We start from the raw sequence: 18,119 nt of genomic DNA, 5'->3' as shown, positions 1-18,119 counted from the left end.
GACCGCGACGTCATCACAAGTCCTGCGCGGAAAGGACCTGACGCGACGTCACGGTCATGTGACCGCTACACGGTCATGTGACCGCGACGTCATCACAGGTCCTGCGCTCAGACCAACCCTGGGACCGGAAGCTGCCGTGGACTACAAGGGGCCCTTGGAAAGGTGAGTATATGTTTATTTTTTAACCTGTGACAAACGTGGCTGGGCAATATACTACGTGACTGGCCAATATACTACGTGGCTCTTTGCTGTATACTACTTTGCTGTGCAATATACTACGTGGCCCTGTGCTGTATACTACGTCGCTGGGCATTATACTACGTAACTGGGCAATATACTATGGCGCTGAGCAATATACTACGTCGCTGGGCATATACTACGTCGCTGGGCAATATACTATGTCGCTGGGCAATATACTACATGACTTGGCAATATACTAGGTGGCTGGGCAATATACTAAATACTACGTGGCTGGGCAATATACTACGTAACTGGGCAATATACTACGTGACTGGGCAATATACTACGTGACTGGGCAATATACTACGTGGCTGGGCAATATACTACGTGGACATGCATATTCTAGAATACCCGATGCGTTAGAATCAGTCCATCATCTAGTTATATATAAATATTTAGAATTGAGAGTTCTCGGTGGTTGATACCTTTTAATGGCTAACTGAAAAGATGGTAACAAATTGCAAGCTTTCGAGACTACTCAGGTCTCTTCATCAGGCATAGACTAAAAGAAATTCAATTTGTCTCTTTGGCATTTCTGTTCCAATAAAGCCTTTTTCAATTTTGTATATGCTGTGTATAGATCATTGAGCAAATCAGGAATAAGTAATTATCTAGCTATCTCTATCTTACTGAATTAGAGGCTGTATAGCACATGCAATACTTTTTATTTGGCATGGCATATTTATTTCCATGTCAGAACACTGTATGTGTCTTATTAAACACAAACTTGCAAAGTATTCACAAGTGAAACAACAGTTCCTCTGTTCGAGCCCAATGTTTGTCATCTGTTTCCTTTCGGCAGGCTAGGACCACAAAGAGGACTATTTTAAAAGCAGAGAGCAATGTGATAATAATTAGTCAGCTGAAATGGGTGGAGAATGGAGATCACAGAGAGGAGAAACCAATGAGGCCAGGGTGGGAGTAGGGGTTGGTAGGGGGAGGTTTCACAAAAAAGACAACTTTCCCAGACAGTGTTAATTCTGATGGAAGATAAAAACCAAAGCAACCAGTAGAAGACAAGGTATGACCTCTCTTTACCATTTTAAACCTTGCACCCATCAATATGTATGTGTATATGAAGTGCACTATTTGTACTAATAAATATGAATGGGATAATGCATTTCCTAATGTAAATTGTCAAAATATTAAATTATTCTCTCCCTGAGACAATAGGAAAACACAAGACCAAAGGCTAGGTACATTTAGTAAGACCCCGAGGGAACTTTTACTATTCTTTATAATGTATAGTATGGAGTAAATAAGTCTTTATAATACACATTTTCAGCTGCTGCAATACATCTTTTTGTAAAGAAAGTTTCTTATCTACCATTACAAAGAAGATCTGAAGCTGAATTGTATATTATGTTATATTGCTGCAGAAGGGACACAGAACTGTTTAATACACGCTGCAGCTTCTGAGGAACAACTTTTTGGAGAAGGGGGCACAACATGCCAGCCAATCAGTGGTTCACACAAAGAATTATCCGGGACAGACCACTTCTGTAGGAAAGATAAGCAGCGTCTATGTAGTGTCTCTTATTTCTGTATAGTCATCACATTCTGACGTCGGTATATGATGAAAGGCATGTCAACTACAAATTGCCATTGATACATTGATTAGTATGACGCATGATCTGACCATATTTTCTACCTACTTGCACTATTTTGTGATTTCATTGATGCATATCCTCTGTCTTTTTAATATAAATTGTGTCTGTTGTGTTTTACATTACTGACTGTGAAAGTTTAACATATGTGAGGGGGCCCTTGACTACATAACCAAACCACAAATAGCCACGGCAAATATCCATCCGACCTCAGCTGAGCAATGGAATAAAGACCCAGAAAAACATACATAAAGTGCACGTATGCTAATGGCAGAAGCATAGCCAACAAGATTAAAAAATGAGAATTAATAATGTTGGGAGAGAACTATTATATAGTTTGGATAATAGTGACATGGCTAGATGACAGCTGTAGCTAGGGTGTAAATTCGCATTGTTCTACTCTGTTCCCGAATTACCTATGAATTGTTTGTATGTAAAATCTTCACTGAAATCCATCCCTTGTGATCATTTATGGGAGGCAAATGAAAATGTAGAATCGCTATGGTTGGAAATAAAGGCTAAAGAAAGAATAATAAAATACTGATAGGAGTTTGTATAAGCCTCCACGTATAATGGAAGCAGCTGAAAATATCTCCATAAAGTAAATAGATTAGGCAGCAAATAAGGGAGAATTCATTCTTACCCTGATATACAGGAAATTGGAGAGCAGAAACCTGCAATTCCGGAGAAAGAAAAAGGGTATTGATGCTAATAATAATAATAATAATATAAAATAAATAAATAAAAATTGCTTATGTAAAAAAGGAGGGTTATTCCAGGCACCAAGTCACGTTTTTTTCTGTGTGTTATTTCAACCCAAATCCTCAGAAATAGCCTCGTCGGATCTCTTATGAGTAGTGCATGTATAATGAGCATTTATTATATCGGAAAAAGTAACAAGAAAAATAGCACTCACCCGATTCTTCTTTCAAGCTGTGGTTTTAATCCATAAAATTGGTTACATTGCTGTTGGTTACGCCTTGCTTTTTATGGACCCGTAGAAGCGCCAGCAAGGCGTGAAACGGACGTAGTCCGGCAGGTCTCACTGTTCATGGAAAAACTCCCCTGACACCGGCACCTCCACGAATATCAATATAACCAATTTTATGGATTAAAAACACATTGTGAAAGTAGGATCGGGTGAGTGCTGTTTTTCTTGTTACTTTTTCCAATAAAATAAATTAAAAAAGCAATTACCTTTCGCAACTAGTACAAGACTCAATAAGACCTAACTTTAACCACCAGGCCAAGAAGAATATCAAATGTAAGAGCAGGGGGTCACTTAGGTAACAATGACTGCAGCATAATTGTCACTTATTCTTTAGTAGGATGTTTAGAGGATGGGCTACAGCAGTATTAAACTTGAGGAAATCTCAATAAATATCAGAAATTGTGACTATGTCCCCAAAAATAAAATACACAAAAATTGGGAGACTTTTCTAAGCATTCTGAATAGGACATGTGCACAATATATCCACTGTGGAAATAAGCTAGGAATTTTTACTGTTAGAGATCTTTCAGTTTGAGGCATATAATGCTGCACTACTGTATAAATGAAACATTATCATAATGTCTACTATGCTTTTTGTTTAAATGCTCACAAGTTTCAAAATCTTTGATTGCTATGAATGAATATCAACATGTACACAGTCCTCCACTCAGCTGAGAAGTGGATGAGTAGCGCTCAGAATGGCTAGCTAGAGCTGTACAATATATCATCCTTCTAACTTGCTACAATGTATCGTGGTTCAGGATGTTTAGATTGCAGTAGGCAGCTTTCACTGAATTCCACCGCTCAACTCGAAGCGCAACTAGCTATAAGATTGCTGCCTCTGAATGAAAAATTATTATTATTATTATTATATTATTATTATTTACTAGATTGTGGCCCGATTCTAACGCATCGGGTATTCTAGAATATGCATGTCCCCGTAGTATATGGACAATGATGATTCCAGAATTCGCGGCAGACTGTGCCCGTCGCTGATTGGTCAAGGCCCAGGCGGCCTCGACCAATCAGAGACGCGGGATTTCCAGGACAGACAGAAAAACCCTTAGACAATTATATATATAGATTTTAATGCATCGGGTATTCTAGAATATGCATGTCCCCATAGTACATGGACAATGATGATTCCAGAATTCGCGGCAGACTGTGCCCATCGCTGATTGGTCGAGGCAACCTTTATTACATCATTGTCGCCATGGCAACCATTATGACATCTACGTGGATACTGTGCCCGTCGCTGATTGGTCGAGGCCTGGCGGCCTCGACCAATCAGAGACGCGGGATTTCCATTATGACATCATCATCGCCATGCTGTGCCTGTCGCTTATTGGTCGAGGCCGCCAGAGATGCGGGATTTCCAGGACAGACAGACAGAAAGACAAACAGACAGACGGAAAAACCCTTAGACAATTATATATATAGATTTATATAGCACCATTGATTCTATGGTGCTGTACATGAAAAATACAAATTTACACACAACAAATACATTTAAAGTGGTCACCAGGAGTGAAATAATTTTTAACAATCTTCTGTTGAATCTAACATGTAGTAGGCTTGTTACAAAAAGGCTGGGACTTTGGACTACCCTAGTTCCACTTTTACAGTCTGAGGCAGCTGTACCTGGGTAGTGAGAACTTTACTGGCTGACATTTTCGGCGCCTCTTGCAATTACTAGACCCCTGCAACTTCATAATGTCATAAGACCAGGCTAATGTAAATCTTTTTTCTCATCTGTGCTAGGACTATATGCCAACCTTGGAAATATCACTATATGCCGCCGCTATATCATAGCATAATACCGTTGCGACCCACAATATAGCGTGACAAGCAAGCCACAAAAAATCTCAACCATTTGATTTTTGAGGGATTTGCTGGTCTCTTGCCATATAGCAATGACATACAGCAACGTTTGGCAATTTTGATGCCATCCTTCCCATTTGTACCAGCTAACCATTTTATCTATAGAATCATGAATGTTTGCAATAATGTGATTAAATATGAAAGTAGGAAAAAAATTACAATTATAGAGTTTGAGGAGAGGGATTACAATATTATTTTATTAAGTGGGGGTGGATGGGTCAAAGAGGAAAGTGATGGGTATAGAGCTGGTGAAATAAGCATTGGACACGTCACCAATTTCCTAAGAAAATATATTTCTAAAGGTGCTAAGGTGCTATTGACATGAAATTCTCCCCAGATGTCGATGTTCAATACTTATTTCCCCCGTTGCATAGGTAATAATAATAATAATCTTTATTTTTATATAGCGCTAACATATCCCGCAGCGCTTTACAGTTTTGCACACATTATCATCACTGTCCCCAATGGGGCTCACAATCAAAATATCCTATCAGTATGTCTTTGGAATGTGGGAGGAAACCGGAGTACCCGGAGGAAACCCACGCAAACACGGAGAGAACATACAAACTCTTTGCAGATTTTGTCCTGCCGGTATTTTAGATTTCTATTATGATTAACCCCTTAATCCCGTATGACGTACTATACCATCGAGGTGGGGTGGGCCTTAATTCCCGGTGACGGTATAGTACGTCATACGCGATCGGCCGCGCTCACGGGGGGAGCGCGGCCGATCGCGGCCGGGTGTCGGCTGCATATCGCAGCTGACATCCGGCACTATGTGCCAGGAGCGGTCACGGACCGCCCCCGGCACATTAACCCCCGGCACACCGCGATCAAACATGATCGCGGTGTACCGGCGGTACAGGGAAGCATCGCGCAGGGAGGGGGCTCCCTGCGGGCTTCCCTGAGACGATCGGTACAAGGTGATGTACTCACCTCGTACCGAACGTCTTCTCCCTGCAGGCCCCGGATCCAAAATGGCCGAGGGGCTGTATCCGGGTCCTGCAGGGAGCACTTCCGGGTCGGAGCAGGCTGCAGATGAAAGCTGCAGCCTGCACGGCTGTAAGTGAGATCGGAGATCTCACAGAGTGCTGTGCACACTGTGAGATCAGCGATCTGTAATGTCCCCCCCTGGGACAAAGTAAAAAAGTAAAAAAAAAAATTTCCACATGTGTAAAAAAAAAAAAAAAAAATTCCTAAATAAATAATAATAATAAAAAAAAATATTATTCCCATAAATACATTTCTTTATCTAAAAAAAACAAACAAAAACAATAAAAGTACACATATTTAGTATCGCCGCGTCCGTAACGACCCAACCTATAAAACTGGCCCACTAGTTAACCCCTTCAGTAAACACCGTAAGAAAAAAAAAAAAAAAACGAGGCAAAAAACAACGCTTTATTACCATACCGCCGAACAAAAAGTGGAATAACACGCGATCAAAAAGATGGATATAAATAACCATGTTACCGCTGAAAACGTCATCTTGTCCCGCAAAAAACGAGCCGCCATACAGCATCATCAGCAAAAAAATAAAAAAGTTATAGTCCTGAGAATAAAGCGATGCCAAAATAATTATTTTTTCTATAAAATAGTTTTTATCGTATAAAAGCGTCAAAACATAAAAAAATGATATAAATGAGGTATCGCTGTAATCGTACTGACCCGACGAATAAAACTGCTTTATCAATTTTACCAAGCGCAGAACGGTATAAACGCCTCTCCCAAAAGAAATTCATGAATAGCTGGTTTTTGGTTATTCTGCCTCACAAAAATCGGAATAAAAAGTGATAAAAAATGGTCACGTGTCCGAAAATGTTACCAATAAAAACGTCAACTCGTCCCGCAAAAAACAAGACCTCACATGACTCTGTGGACCAAAATGTGGAAAAATTATAGGTCTCAAAATGTGGAGACGCAAAAACTTTTTTGCTATAAAAAGCGTCTTTTAGTCTGGTTTCACACTTGCGTTTTTATCTGCATGCGTTTTTTAAAAAAAACGCATGTGTGAAAAAAATGCATGTAAACGCGGTAAAACGCATGCGTTTTTATAGAAAAACACAAGAAAACAAGAAAAAAACAAAAAACCCTAACCCTACCCCTAACCTGAAATACGTGGCACTGAAATACGTGGCACTGAAATATACGTTTATATACGTATATACGTATATAAGTGCCACGATATTTCAGTGGCCACGTATATAAGTGCCACGTATATAAGTGCCACGTATTTAAGTGCCACGTATTTAAGTGCCACGTATTTAAGTGCCACGTATTTAAGTGCCACGTATTTAAGTGCCACGTATTTTTCAGTGCCTGAAATACGTGGCACTGAAATACGTGGCACTGAAATACGTGGCACTGAAATATCGTGGCACTGAAATACGTGGCACTTAAATACGTGGCACTTAAATACGTGGCACTTAAATACGTGGCACTTAAATACGTGGCACTTACATACGTGGCACTTACATACGTGGCACTTACATACGTGGCACTTATATACGTGGCACTTATGACTGTCAGAAAATGTTCAGTAAACGGTTAGGGGTGAGGTTAGGGGTAGGGTTTCAGGTAGAATTGGGGAGTTTCCACTGTTCAGGCACATCAGGGGCTCTCCAAACGCGACATGGCGTCCAATCTCAATTCCAGCCAATTCTGCGTTGAAAAAGTAAAACAGTGCTCCTTCCCTTCCGAGCTCTCCCGTGCGTCCAAAAAGGGGTTTACCCCAACATATGGGGTATCAGCGTACTAGGGACAAATTGAACAACAACTTCTGGGGTCCAAGTTCTCTTGTTATCCTTGGGAAAATAAAAATTTGGGGGGCTAAAAATCATTTTTGTGGGAAAAAAAATATGTTTTATTTTCACGGCTCTGCGTTGTAAACTGTAATGAAACACTTGGGGGTTCAAAGTTCTCACAACACATCTAGATAAGTTCCTTGGGGGGTCTAGTTTCCAATATGGGGTCACTTGTGGGGGGTTTGTACTGTTTGGGTACATCAGGGGCTCTGCAAATGCAACGTGACGCCTGCAGACCAATCCATTTAAGTCTGCATTCCAAATGGCGCTCCTTCCCTTCCGAGCTCTGTCATGCGCCCAAACAGTGGTTCCCCCCCACATAGGGGGTATCAGCGTACTCAAGACAAATTGGACAACAACTTTTAGGGTCCAATTTATCCTGATACCCTTGTGAAAATACAAAACTGGGGGCTAAATTTCATTTTTGTGAAAAAAAAAAAAAAAAATTATTTTCACGGCTCTGCGTTATAAACTGTAGTGAAACACTTGGGGGTTCAAAGCTCTCAAAACACATCTAGATAAGTTCCTTAGGGGGTCTACTTTCCAAAATGGTGTCACTTGTGGGGGGGTTTAATGTTTAGGCACATCAGGGGCTCTCCAAACGCAACATGGCATCCCATCTTAATTCCAGTCAATTTTGCATTGAAAAGTAAAATAGCGCTTCATCCCTTCTGAGCTCTGCTATGCGCCCAAACAATGGTTTACACCCACATATGGGGTATCGTCGTACTCAGGACAAATTGCACAACAACTTTTGTGGTCTAATTTCTTCTCTTACCCTTGGGGAAATAAAAAAATGGGGGTGAAAAGATCATTTTTGTGAAAAAATATGATTTTTTATTTTTACGGCTCTGCATTATAAACTTCTGTGAAGCACTTGTTGGGTCAAAGTGCTCACCACACATCTAGATAAGTTCCTTAGGGGGTCTACTTTCCAAAATGGTGTCACTTGTTAGGGGTTTCAATGTTTAGGCACATCAAGGGCTCTCTAAATGCAACATGGCGTCCCATCTCAATTCCAGTCAATTTTGCATTGAAAAGTCAAATGGCGCTCCTTCCCTTCCGAGCTCTGCCCTGCGCCCAAACAATGGTTTACACCCACATATGGGGTATCATCGTACTCAGGACAAATTGCACAACAATTTTTGGGGTCCAATTTCTTCTCTCACCCTTGGGAAAATAAAAAATTGGGGGTGAAAAGATCATTTTTGTGAAAAAATATGATTTTTTATTTTTACGGCTCTGCATTATAAACTTCTGTAAAGCACTTGTTGGGTCAAAGTGCTCACCACACATCTAGATAAGTTCCTTAGGGGGTCTACTTTCCAAAATGGTGTCACTTGTTAGGGGTTTCAATGTTTAGGCACATCAGGGGCTCTCCAAATGCAACATGGCGTCCCATCTCAATTCCAGTCAATTTTGCATTGAAAAGTCAAATGGCGCTCCTTTGCTTCCAAGCTCTGCCATGCGCCCAAACTGTGGTTTACCCCCACATATGGGGTATCAGCGTACTCAGGACAAATTGTACAACAACTTTTGGGGTCTATTTTCTCCTGTTACCCTTGGTAAAATAAAACAAATTGGAGCTGAAATAAATTTTGTGTGAAAAAAAGTTAAATGTTCATTTTTATTTAAACATTCCAAAAATTCCTGTGAAACACCTGAAGGGTTAATAAACTTCTTGAAAGTGGTTTTGAGTACCTTGAGGGGTGCAGTTTTTAGAATGGTGTCACACTTGGGTATTTTCTATCATATAGACCCGTCAAAATGACTTCAAATGAGATGTGGTCCCTAAAAAAAAATGGTGTTGTAAAAATGAGAAATTGCTGGTCAACTTTTAACCCTTATAACTCCGTCACAAAAAAAAATTTTGGTTCCAAAATTGTGCTGATGTAAAGTAGACATGTGGGTAATGTTATTTATTAAGTATTTTGTGTGACATATGTCTGTGATTTAAGGGCATAAAAATTCAAAGTTGGAAAATTGCGAAATTTTCAAAATTGTCGCCAAATATTCGTTTTTTTTACAAATAAACGCAAGTTATATCGAAGAAATTTTACCACTAACATGAAGTACAATATGTCACGAGAAAACAATGTCAGAATCGCCAAGATCCGTTGAAGCGTTCCAGAGTTATAACCTCATAAAGGGACAGTGGTCAGAATTGTAAAAATTGGCCTGGTCATTAACGTGCAAACCACCCTCGGGGCTTAAGGGGTTAAAGCGCAAAATAAACAAAAAATAAAAAATATCTGGAGAGAGATTAAAATGTAAATTGTATTAGAACCTTTCATGTTTACAATGAGGTTTTATTTGTATAAATGAAAAAAATCTAATTTCTTTTTTTCTAGTATTATCTGGCTAACTTTTACAACAGAATTTAGTCTGTATTGTGACATGTCACGTTTAGATTTTTTTGCTTTTCTAGGGGTGGAATTTTTGTTTTACTGGAAATCCAGTTTAACTAAAATATGCTCCAATAACTTTATGTCTGAATGTTCCAGTTCAGTGTTATGCAGTTCTGCTGTAAAGCTCAGTGACCAGTGGAGCTTGAAATCTCGGACTATTGGAAGGTAGTTACTTCTGTTTATTACAGGAGCAGATTTTTCTGACATCAGCTCACATACTAAATTTAAAAAAAGGGTGAGGAGTAGTTATAAGAAAAGGGTAAGAAGGGATGTGTACCAATAACTTATTGCAAAACAATTCATTCTGCAATACATAGAGGAAATGTGATGTTTCGAAATATGTTTCATGCATTGCCTAGTGAGTATGCATGCTAGCTGCAAAAGTTTTGTATGGTATTTCGATAAAGACCCAATGTTAATAATTTTCTAATAGTAAATAAAGTAAGTTCATGTAGTTACATTCACTTATGATCTACGCAATAAAAGAACAGCAGGTGATAGTAAAACTCTTCTCTGCACACATATGTTCCATGTGTATAAAGTGCAGAGAGGATAAGAAAAGCAGCACTCACCAAATCCTTGTAGCTTTAAAAGTCCTTTAGTCCATGAAATGTGGATGGTAACCAGCGGTATGCAGGTAAATGAGGGGGACATGCGGGGGACGACATCTATCTGGTGCTTCTACGGGTCCATCATGGATGAAAATCTCTCACATGAGAATTAAAAGACTCTTTTCTGGCTACAAAAAGCATTTACAAGCTGTGATACTTGCAAATGGATTTGCTACTACGTACTAACCATGCAGGGTACCCAAACTTTTGCATCTGTCCATTTTCATTTTTGTAATTTTTAAAATGTAAAAGATGAAAAAAAAAGTTTTTCTTTTGTCTAAAATACTAAGAAAATATGTTACCTTTAACATTAGCCCTTTTTGGAGATAATTTCATCTTTAACTTGCTTAGCCGTTCACAATAGCAGTCATTTTGACCAGGGTTGCCCAAACTTTTACATGCCACTGTGTGTTCCTTCTGTGACGTTGGAGCGGCCCCCAAACGCAGGGCAGTGGGGTACTCGGTACCGGGTCTCTCTCTCTCGGTTCTGGGGATGTCACGGTGGCCTGACCCGGTCCGTGGCCCTGCTAAGGGGCGTCCAATTAAAGATGTAGGTGACGGTATAGGTCGCAGTAAATAACGAGGACACAGGGTTGCAGTCTCTTTACCTCTTTACTGAAGGCTGCGGCATCTGCAATCCTGAGCACTGCTGACAGGGCTGGCTGAGACCCTCCGGTCCGAATGCACATCCAGAGTTCCCTTTGCAGGTGGAAATCAGTAGCCTACCTACTAGCGCCTGGGTGTTGTAGTACCTCCCTGCTGAGCACCACGGGATAGTCCTCACAACTGTCATGTATGTTTCTGTTCTTTCTCTCCGTCCCCCAGATGATATGGATAGGACACACCCGTATGACGGGTAGGCCTGAAGTTATTTTATAGGGACCCTAGAGACGCCCCTCTCCCACAATTGCCTCCGTTGTCTTCATTAGGTGTAAAAGGTGAGACAGCCAACCTAGAGTTAACTGCCCTGCCGTTGGTTCAAAGTAATGTGTAGAGTCTGTTACTTTCTCGGCGTTCCGGCCACCAGCTACGCGCCTCAGTAGGATGTTGCCGATCTCGGGGCATGACCCCTACTGGTTCTATCGCTTTTGTGCTGTGATCTTGTTTCTCACTTCTCCACAATATACTTCGCTTTGTGTCCTTTCTTAAGATGCCGCCGCAATGAAGTGCAGGCGCGGCTCCGTAACGATCTGTCCTTTCGCTAGGCCTCTGTCAGGATCCCACCCCTGAGAGGGACCCCCCTGGATCTTCCCAAGCAACGCTCTTGTCTCACTAGATGTTACCTGGGCAAAACCCAGTCAGCTTCTCCCTAACTTCCTATCCAACCCCCAGTTTTACCAGAGTGTGAGGAGTGGCCTAATACATAGAACCCTTTGCTCCCCCTGGTGGCCGGAGTGTGAAGTGTAATGTGTGACTGTGATACCTCCTTTAGTGCAATCAGACGTAACATCGCTCCCCTTAGTGGCAGAGCGACATTAGTGCAACGACCAGGACTCTGGGGCACTGCAACTACATAGGTAGCACTGAGAGCTGTGAGTACTTGGGTTTTCAAATTTTAATGTCTAGGTTTCCTAAATCTTTATAGTACTTCAATGACACTTTAATAGAAGTACTTTATTGCAATAGTAGTGATTGACAGCGTATCTTGGATATTCCGTTACTTTTTTAGAGATCTAGACCAAACTTCTGGGATACCTGCCGATTAGACCGAAGAGTCTATGGTGCTCTGTGCCATTAATGTTTAATTGGTGGGGGCAGGGACATAGCTACAACAGGCGCAGGTGTTGCATTTATACCCATGCCCTGAAGACAAGGGGCCCACAAATTCACTTTGGCCTATAAAAAGACTAATGCTATTAAAACTTGCAATAATTGGGGACCCCATTGGAGCTTTTGCATTGAGGTCCATCAGTTTAAAGTTACACCATTAGGTGGGGGTTTGATGTTTGTAAGCCTTGTGGATTTTAGAATGAACTCACATTGGTATTAGGAAATTATTATTCCTGTAGTTTTATCATTTCTTTCTCTGGCCATCCATTAATAATAATAAATAGCTGATCATACAGGCTGTAAAACCTGATACAAGACAGGGGCTTGTTGCTTGGTTGGAAAACACTCATAGTAAGAAGTACAGGTCAACAGTTTGGAAACATATCGTCATGTTATGGTCTTTCTTATTTTTATTGATATGTGCACATTGTAAATTGAGACTGAAAGCAGCAAAACCAAGAAGGCACACATATGGAAAAAAAAAAGAGTAAAAAACACATGAGAAACAAACTATAATCTGATTACAGCTTTAACCTCCCTTGTCATTGTATGAAGCAGCTTCATCAGGTACTCGCCTGTAATGGCTTTCCTACAATCTTGAAGCAGTTCCCAAAGGTGTTGAGAACATATTGGCTGCAGTCCATCCCTCTCCCCATAGCACAACTTTGCTTTGGGTCATTATCCTCCTGTTGCAGCAGAAATTATGTTCCCACTAAGTGCAAACCAGATGGGATTGCATATTAATTGCGAATGTTGTGGTAGCCATGCTGGGTAAGCGTACATTGCATTTGGAATAAATCACTAACAGCGTCATCAGCAAAGAATCCCACACCATCACACCACTTCCTCTATGCTTCAGGGTGAACACTACACATGCAGAAATCATCCTCTCACCTTTTATGTGTCTTACAATGAAATGGAACTTGGTACCAAAAATCTCACATTTTGATAAGTTATCAGGCAACAAAAGAGATTTCCACTAATCTAATGTCCAGTTCTTGTGTAGCTTGACCCAAACAAGTATTTTCTTGTTTACAGTCCTCAGTAGTGGCTTCTTTGCTGCAATTTGTCCATAAAGGCCTTCTTCTGACAGTCTCCTCTGGAGAGTTGATGGTAACATGTGTCTGCTAATTGATATCTGTGCATAGTTTAGGATGGCTGCTATCTGAGCTGCTGTCAATTAACATTTTCTGAAGCTGACAACTCTGATGAGCTTAAAGTCTTCAAACTTAAGTCTTGGTCTTGCTTTCCTAAAGTATTCTTCATGAAAGCTAGTGTCATCAAAACAAGTGATGGTTTTGATGTCTGCATTTGAGGAATCCTTCAAGGTTCTAGGAATTTTTCAGATTGATTAACCTTCATGTCTGAAAGTGAAGATGGACTATTATTTTTCTTTCCTTATGTGATTGTTGCCCAGTTTAGAACAGCTGTGGAATAGAGCTTAACAGTTCATTAAACGTTGTACCTACACTGCTTCTGCAAGTCATGTCTGATGGTCACAAACACATTCTAAAGTTTCATGATTCCACAAACGAACTTTTGATCAGACCTATTTATTGGAAGCCATTCCAGGTGACTACCTGATTAACCTGCTTGACAGAATGCCAAATATGTGTAAAGCTGTAATCATACAAAAGGGGGGTACTTTGAAGAATCTAATGTTTAACACATAATCTGGTTTATTTCACGCATTTTTTTTTAATACTTGTTTCCATAAGTGTTTCGTGGGGTGTGTCCAAACTTTGGCCATTACTTTATATTATCACTAATGGTTTGAAAGCAAAGGGAACAATATCTTGTGCAAAACATTTTTTTTCCTGCATTTGTTTGTGATACTTATTTTGTAAGAACAGCTTAATTCTATGGCTTCTCCAAGGATGGTCATACAGCTGTATAAAGCAGAATTTTGTCTTAATGTGAAACCCCACTTCCTGAAAACTTTTATCAATTTATAGGAACATATCAGAAGTTTTGGTTCTTTGAGGATTCAAGTGCTGAGACCTTCACTGACTGCTAAGAGAGGAGAGCAGTGCACTGCTGAGCGCTACAGTCCCTTCATTATAGCGATAATTATGGTCTCACACAGACCACCACAGATCAAAACTGTTGACATGTCTCTGTGATGTGAAAAGTTTTCTGAAAATATAGTTACACTATGAGCTTACACGTTTAGCCTCATATCTAAAGTGATACATTAGCTGTCTCTTCTTCTTGTTTCAAGCTCTGCAATGTGTACCTAAACTTAAATTTTCAATTACAGTCCAGATATTATTTTGTAAATAAGAACCTTCATTTATTGTATAATGGTATGTAAAAAAGCTAATTTTTTTTTTCTAGTGTCTACCATAATGTCAGCATCAACAGGAACTAATGTGAAGAAATCAAAAACGGAATCATATACAGGTCGATTATCAGTGCCACCAAATAAATCCAATGAGGGTGAAGATGAGGTCCCCATCATGGAAACATTTGGAGTTATCCCAAGGACTTTTGATAAGAAAGGTAAAAACAAAAGTTCTTATTTTTTAACATGGCAGCAGAACATTCTACAGCTCATAAAAGCATCCAGACAGGAACCTGGGTTATATACTGTTTATGTGTGTGTATATATATATATATATATATATATATATATATATATATATATATATATATATATATATATACAGTGGGGCAAAAAAGTATTTAGTCATTCAGCAATAGTGCAAGTTCCACCACTTAAAAAGATGAGAGGCGTCTGTAATTTACATCATAGGTAGACCTCAACTATGGGAGACAAACTGAGAAAAAAAAACCCAGAAAATCACATTGTCTGTTTTTTATCATTTTATTTGCATATTATGGTGGAAAATAAGTATTTGGTCAGAAACAAAATTTCATCTCAATACTTTGTAATATATCCTTTGTTGGCAATGACAGAGGTCAAACGTTTTCTGTAAGTCTTCACAAGGTTGCCACACACTGTTGTTGGTATGTTGGCCCATTCCTCCATGCAGATCTCCTCTAGAGCAGTGATGTTTTTGGCTTTTCGCTTGGCAACACGGACTTTCAACTCCCTCCAAAGGTTTTCTATAGGGTTGAGATCTGGAGACTGGCTAGGCCACTCCAGGACCTTCAAATGCTTCTTACGAAGCCACTCCTTCGTTGCCCTGGCGGTGTGCTTTGGATCATTGTCATGTTGAAAGACCCAGCCACGTTTCATCTTCAATGCCCTTGCTGATGGAAGGAGGTTTGCACTCAAAATCTCACGATACATGGCCCCATTCATTCTTTCATGTACCCGGATCAGTCGTCCTGGCCCCTTTGCAGAGAAACAGCCCCAAAGCATGATGTTTCCACTACCATGCTTTACAGTAGGTATGGTGTTTGATGGATGCAACTCAGTATTCTTTTTCCTCCAAACATGACAAGTTGTGTTTCTACCAAACAGTTCCAGTTTGGTTTCATCAGACCATAAGACATTCTCCCAAAACTCCTCTGGATCATCCAAATGCTCTCTAGCAAACTTCAGACGGGCCCGGACATGTACTGGCTTAAGCAGTGGGACACGTCTGGCACTGCAGGATCTGAGTCCATGGTGGCGTAGTGTGTTACTTATGGTAGACCTTGTTACATTGGTCCCAGCTCTCTGCAGTTCATTCACTAGGTCCCCCCGCGTGGTTCTGGGATTTTTGCTCACTGTTCTTGTGATCATTCTGACCCCACGGGGTGGGATTTTGCGTGGAGCCCCAGATCGAGGGAGATTATCAGTGGTCTTGAATGTCTTCCATTTTCTAATTATTGCTCCCACTGTTGATTTCTTCACTCCAAGCTGGTTGGCTATTGCAGATTCAGTCTTCCCAGCCTGGTGCAGGGCTACAATTTTGTTTTGTTGTTTGTTTTGTTTCTGGTGTCCTTTGACAGCTCTTTGGTCTTCACCATAGTGGAGTTTGGAGTCAGACTGTTTGAGGGTGTGCACAGGTGTCTTTTTATACTGATAACAAGTTTAAACAGGTGCCATTACTACAGGTAATGAGTGGAAAGAGGAGACTCTTAAAGAAGAAGTTACAGGTCTGTGAGAGCCAGAAATCTTGATTGTTTTTTTCTGACCAAATACTTATTTTCCACCATAATATGCAAATAAAATGATAAAAAAACAGACAATGTGATTTTCTGGATTTTTATTTCTCAGTTTGTCTCCCATAGTTGAGGTCTACCTATGATGTAAATTGCAGACGCCTCTCATCTTTTTAAGTGGTGGAACTTGCACTATTGCTGAATGACTAAATACTTTTTTTGCCCTACTGTATATATATATTATGGTAAACATATCATTCATTCTCTGAACTGAAATATCCTGCATGTTTATTGCTCCATTCCCTGACAGCAAGCAGCTTGAATGGTAAACATATCATTCATTCTCTGAACTGAAATATCCTGCATGTCTATTGCTCCATTCCCTGACAGCAAGCAGCTTGAATGGTAAACATATCATTCATTCTCTGAACTGAAATATCCTGCATGTCTATTGCTCCATTCCCTGACAGCAAGCAGCTTGAATGGTATCTGAGTCATTCTTTCTTCGGCATTGAATCCTGCATATATCTATATATGTTAGTCATGTTATTATGCAATTGTTTGTGTTTATAGATATTTAACTCACTTCTGTTTGTCCTTATGCAGAGAGATCACATAACTGTTTCAAAGGGGTTTATGATCCATGTAGACCTGGACTTTTGTTTATCTGATCACTACATTTATTGTGTCCTGCTGTCTCAACTGAGTTAGATTGATTTGTAATGAGAGGGGGAGAAACACCCCCCCAAAAAAAAGTGAGATCTAAGAGCTAGCCTTCTATAAATGTAGACATAGCTTGGGGATGCATTCGTGCACTATTATTCGTGTGCTTTTATTCAAAGTATTTTTTTCTAAGTATTCGGCAGTTATAACATGGCAGTTAGACAGGGCAGGAGACAGGTAAGACAATCTAAATCTATTCCGTATTCATTTGAAACAGAACAAATACTCACCATATGTATTTGTATAATCTATATCCTAGCTGCTGCATTCACTCACATTCACCGCCCTTGCATAAACTCTTTACACTCCATCCATATCGGCCCCTCTGTCCTTGCCTTTCCTATGTATAGCACTCATGCTCTGTTCACATTGCTTAACAGCGCAGATCCATTTAGTCCCACCATCCAACACAAGAAACGCTCTCACAAATCACTTAACCATCTGCTCACTCTCACTATCCTCCTTCTCCTAGTTGCTGGAGACATCTCTCCCAACCCCGGCCCCCCATGTTATAGCCAGTCAAACCTCCCAACTGCTACACCCAGAAACCCCTCTAACCTTATTAATATTCCCTGCATGCTTTCTGTCTCTTTTAATTGTGCCCTTTGGAATTCTCGCTCTGTGTGTAATAAACTCTCCTTCATTCATGACTTCTTCCTTTCTAACTCTCTTAATCTCCTGGTTCTTACTGAAACCTGGATCCAGCAGTCAGACACCACCACTGCTGCTGCTCTTTAATATGGTGGACTTCACTTTTCTCATACCCCAAGATCAGACAACAGAGCAGGTGGAGGCGTTGGTCTGCTCCATTCACCCAAATGTACCTTCCAAGTTATCCCCCAAGTACCCTCACTTGTATTCCCTTCCTTTGAGGTCCATGATGTCAGACTCTACGTCCCCTTCTCCATGCGAGTGGCGGTGGTGTATCGTCCTCCCGGCCTCTCTCCTCAGTTCCTGGATCACTTTGCCACCTGGCTTCCACACTTTCTCTCCTGTGACACCCCCACCCTTATCATGGGTGATTTCAA

General features: G+C 40.4%; 1 protein-coding gene across 1 annotated transcript in view; it reads left to right on the top strand.

The window, feature by feature from the left end:
- The first annotated feature begins 1,174 nt into the window (after positions 1-1,174).
- The window catches only part of F13A1 (coagulation factor XIII A chain), a 482,528-nt gene continuing 465,583 nt past the window's right edge, over positions 1,175-18,119 (top strand). Inside the window, exons 1-2 of the mRNA XM_077269818.1 lie at positions 1,175-1,261; positions 14,650-14,814. Coding sequence (XP_077125933.1) covers positions 14,661-14,814 — 154 coding nt within the window. The 5' untranslated portion in view covers positions 1,175-1,261; positions 14,650-14,660. The remainder of the gene's footprint in view (positions 1,262-14,649; positions 14,815-18,119) is intronic.

Source organism: Ranitomeya variabilis, chromosome 6 (genome assembly GCF_051348905.1).
Source record: "Ranitomeya variabilis isolate aRanVar5 chromosome 6, aRanVar5.hap1, whole genome shotgun sequence".
In the NCBI taxonomy this organism is placed as follows: Eukaryota; Metazoa; Chordata; class Amphibia; order Anura; family Dendrobatidae; genus Ranitomeya; species Ranitomeya variabilis.
Note: the sequence above shows the minus strand (reverse complement) of the source record. Positions and strands in the feature narration are given on the sequence as shown.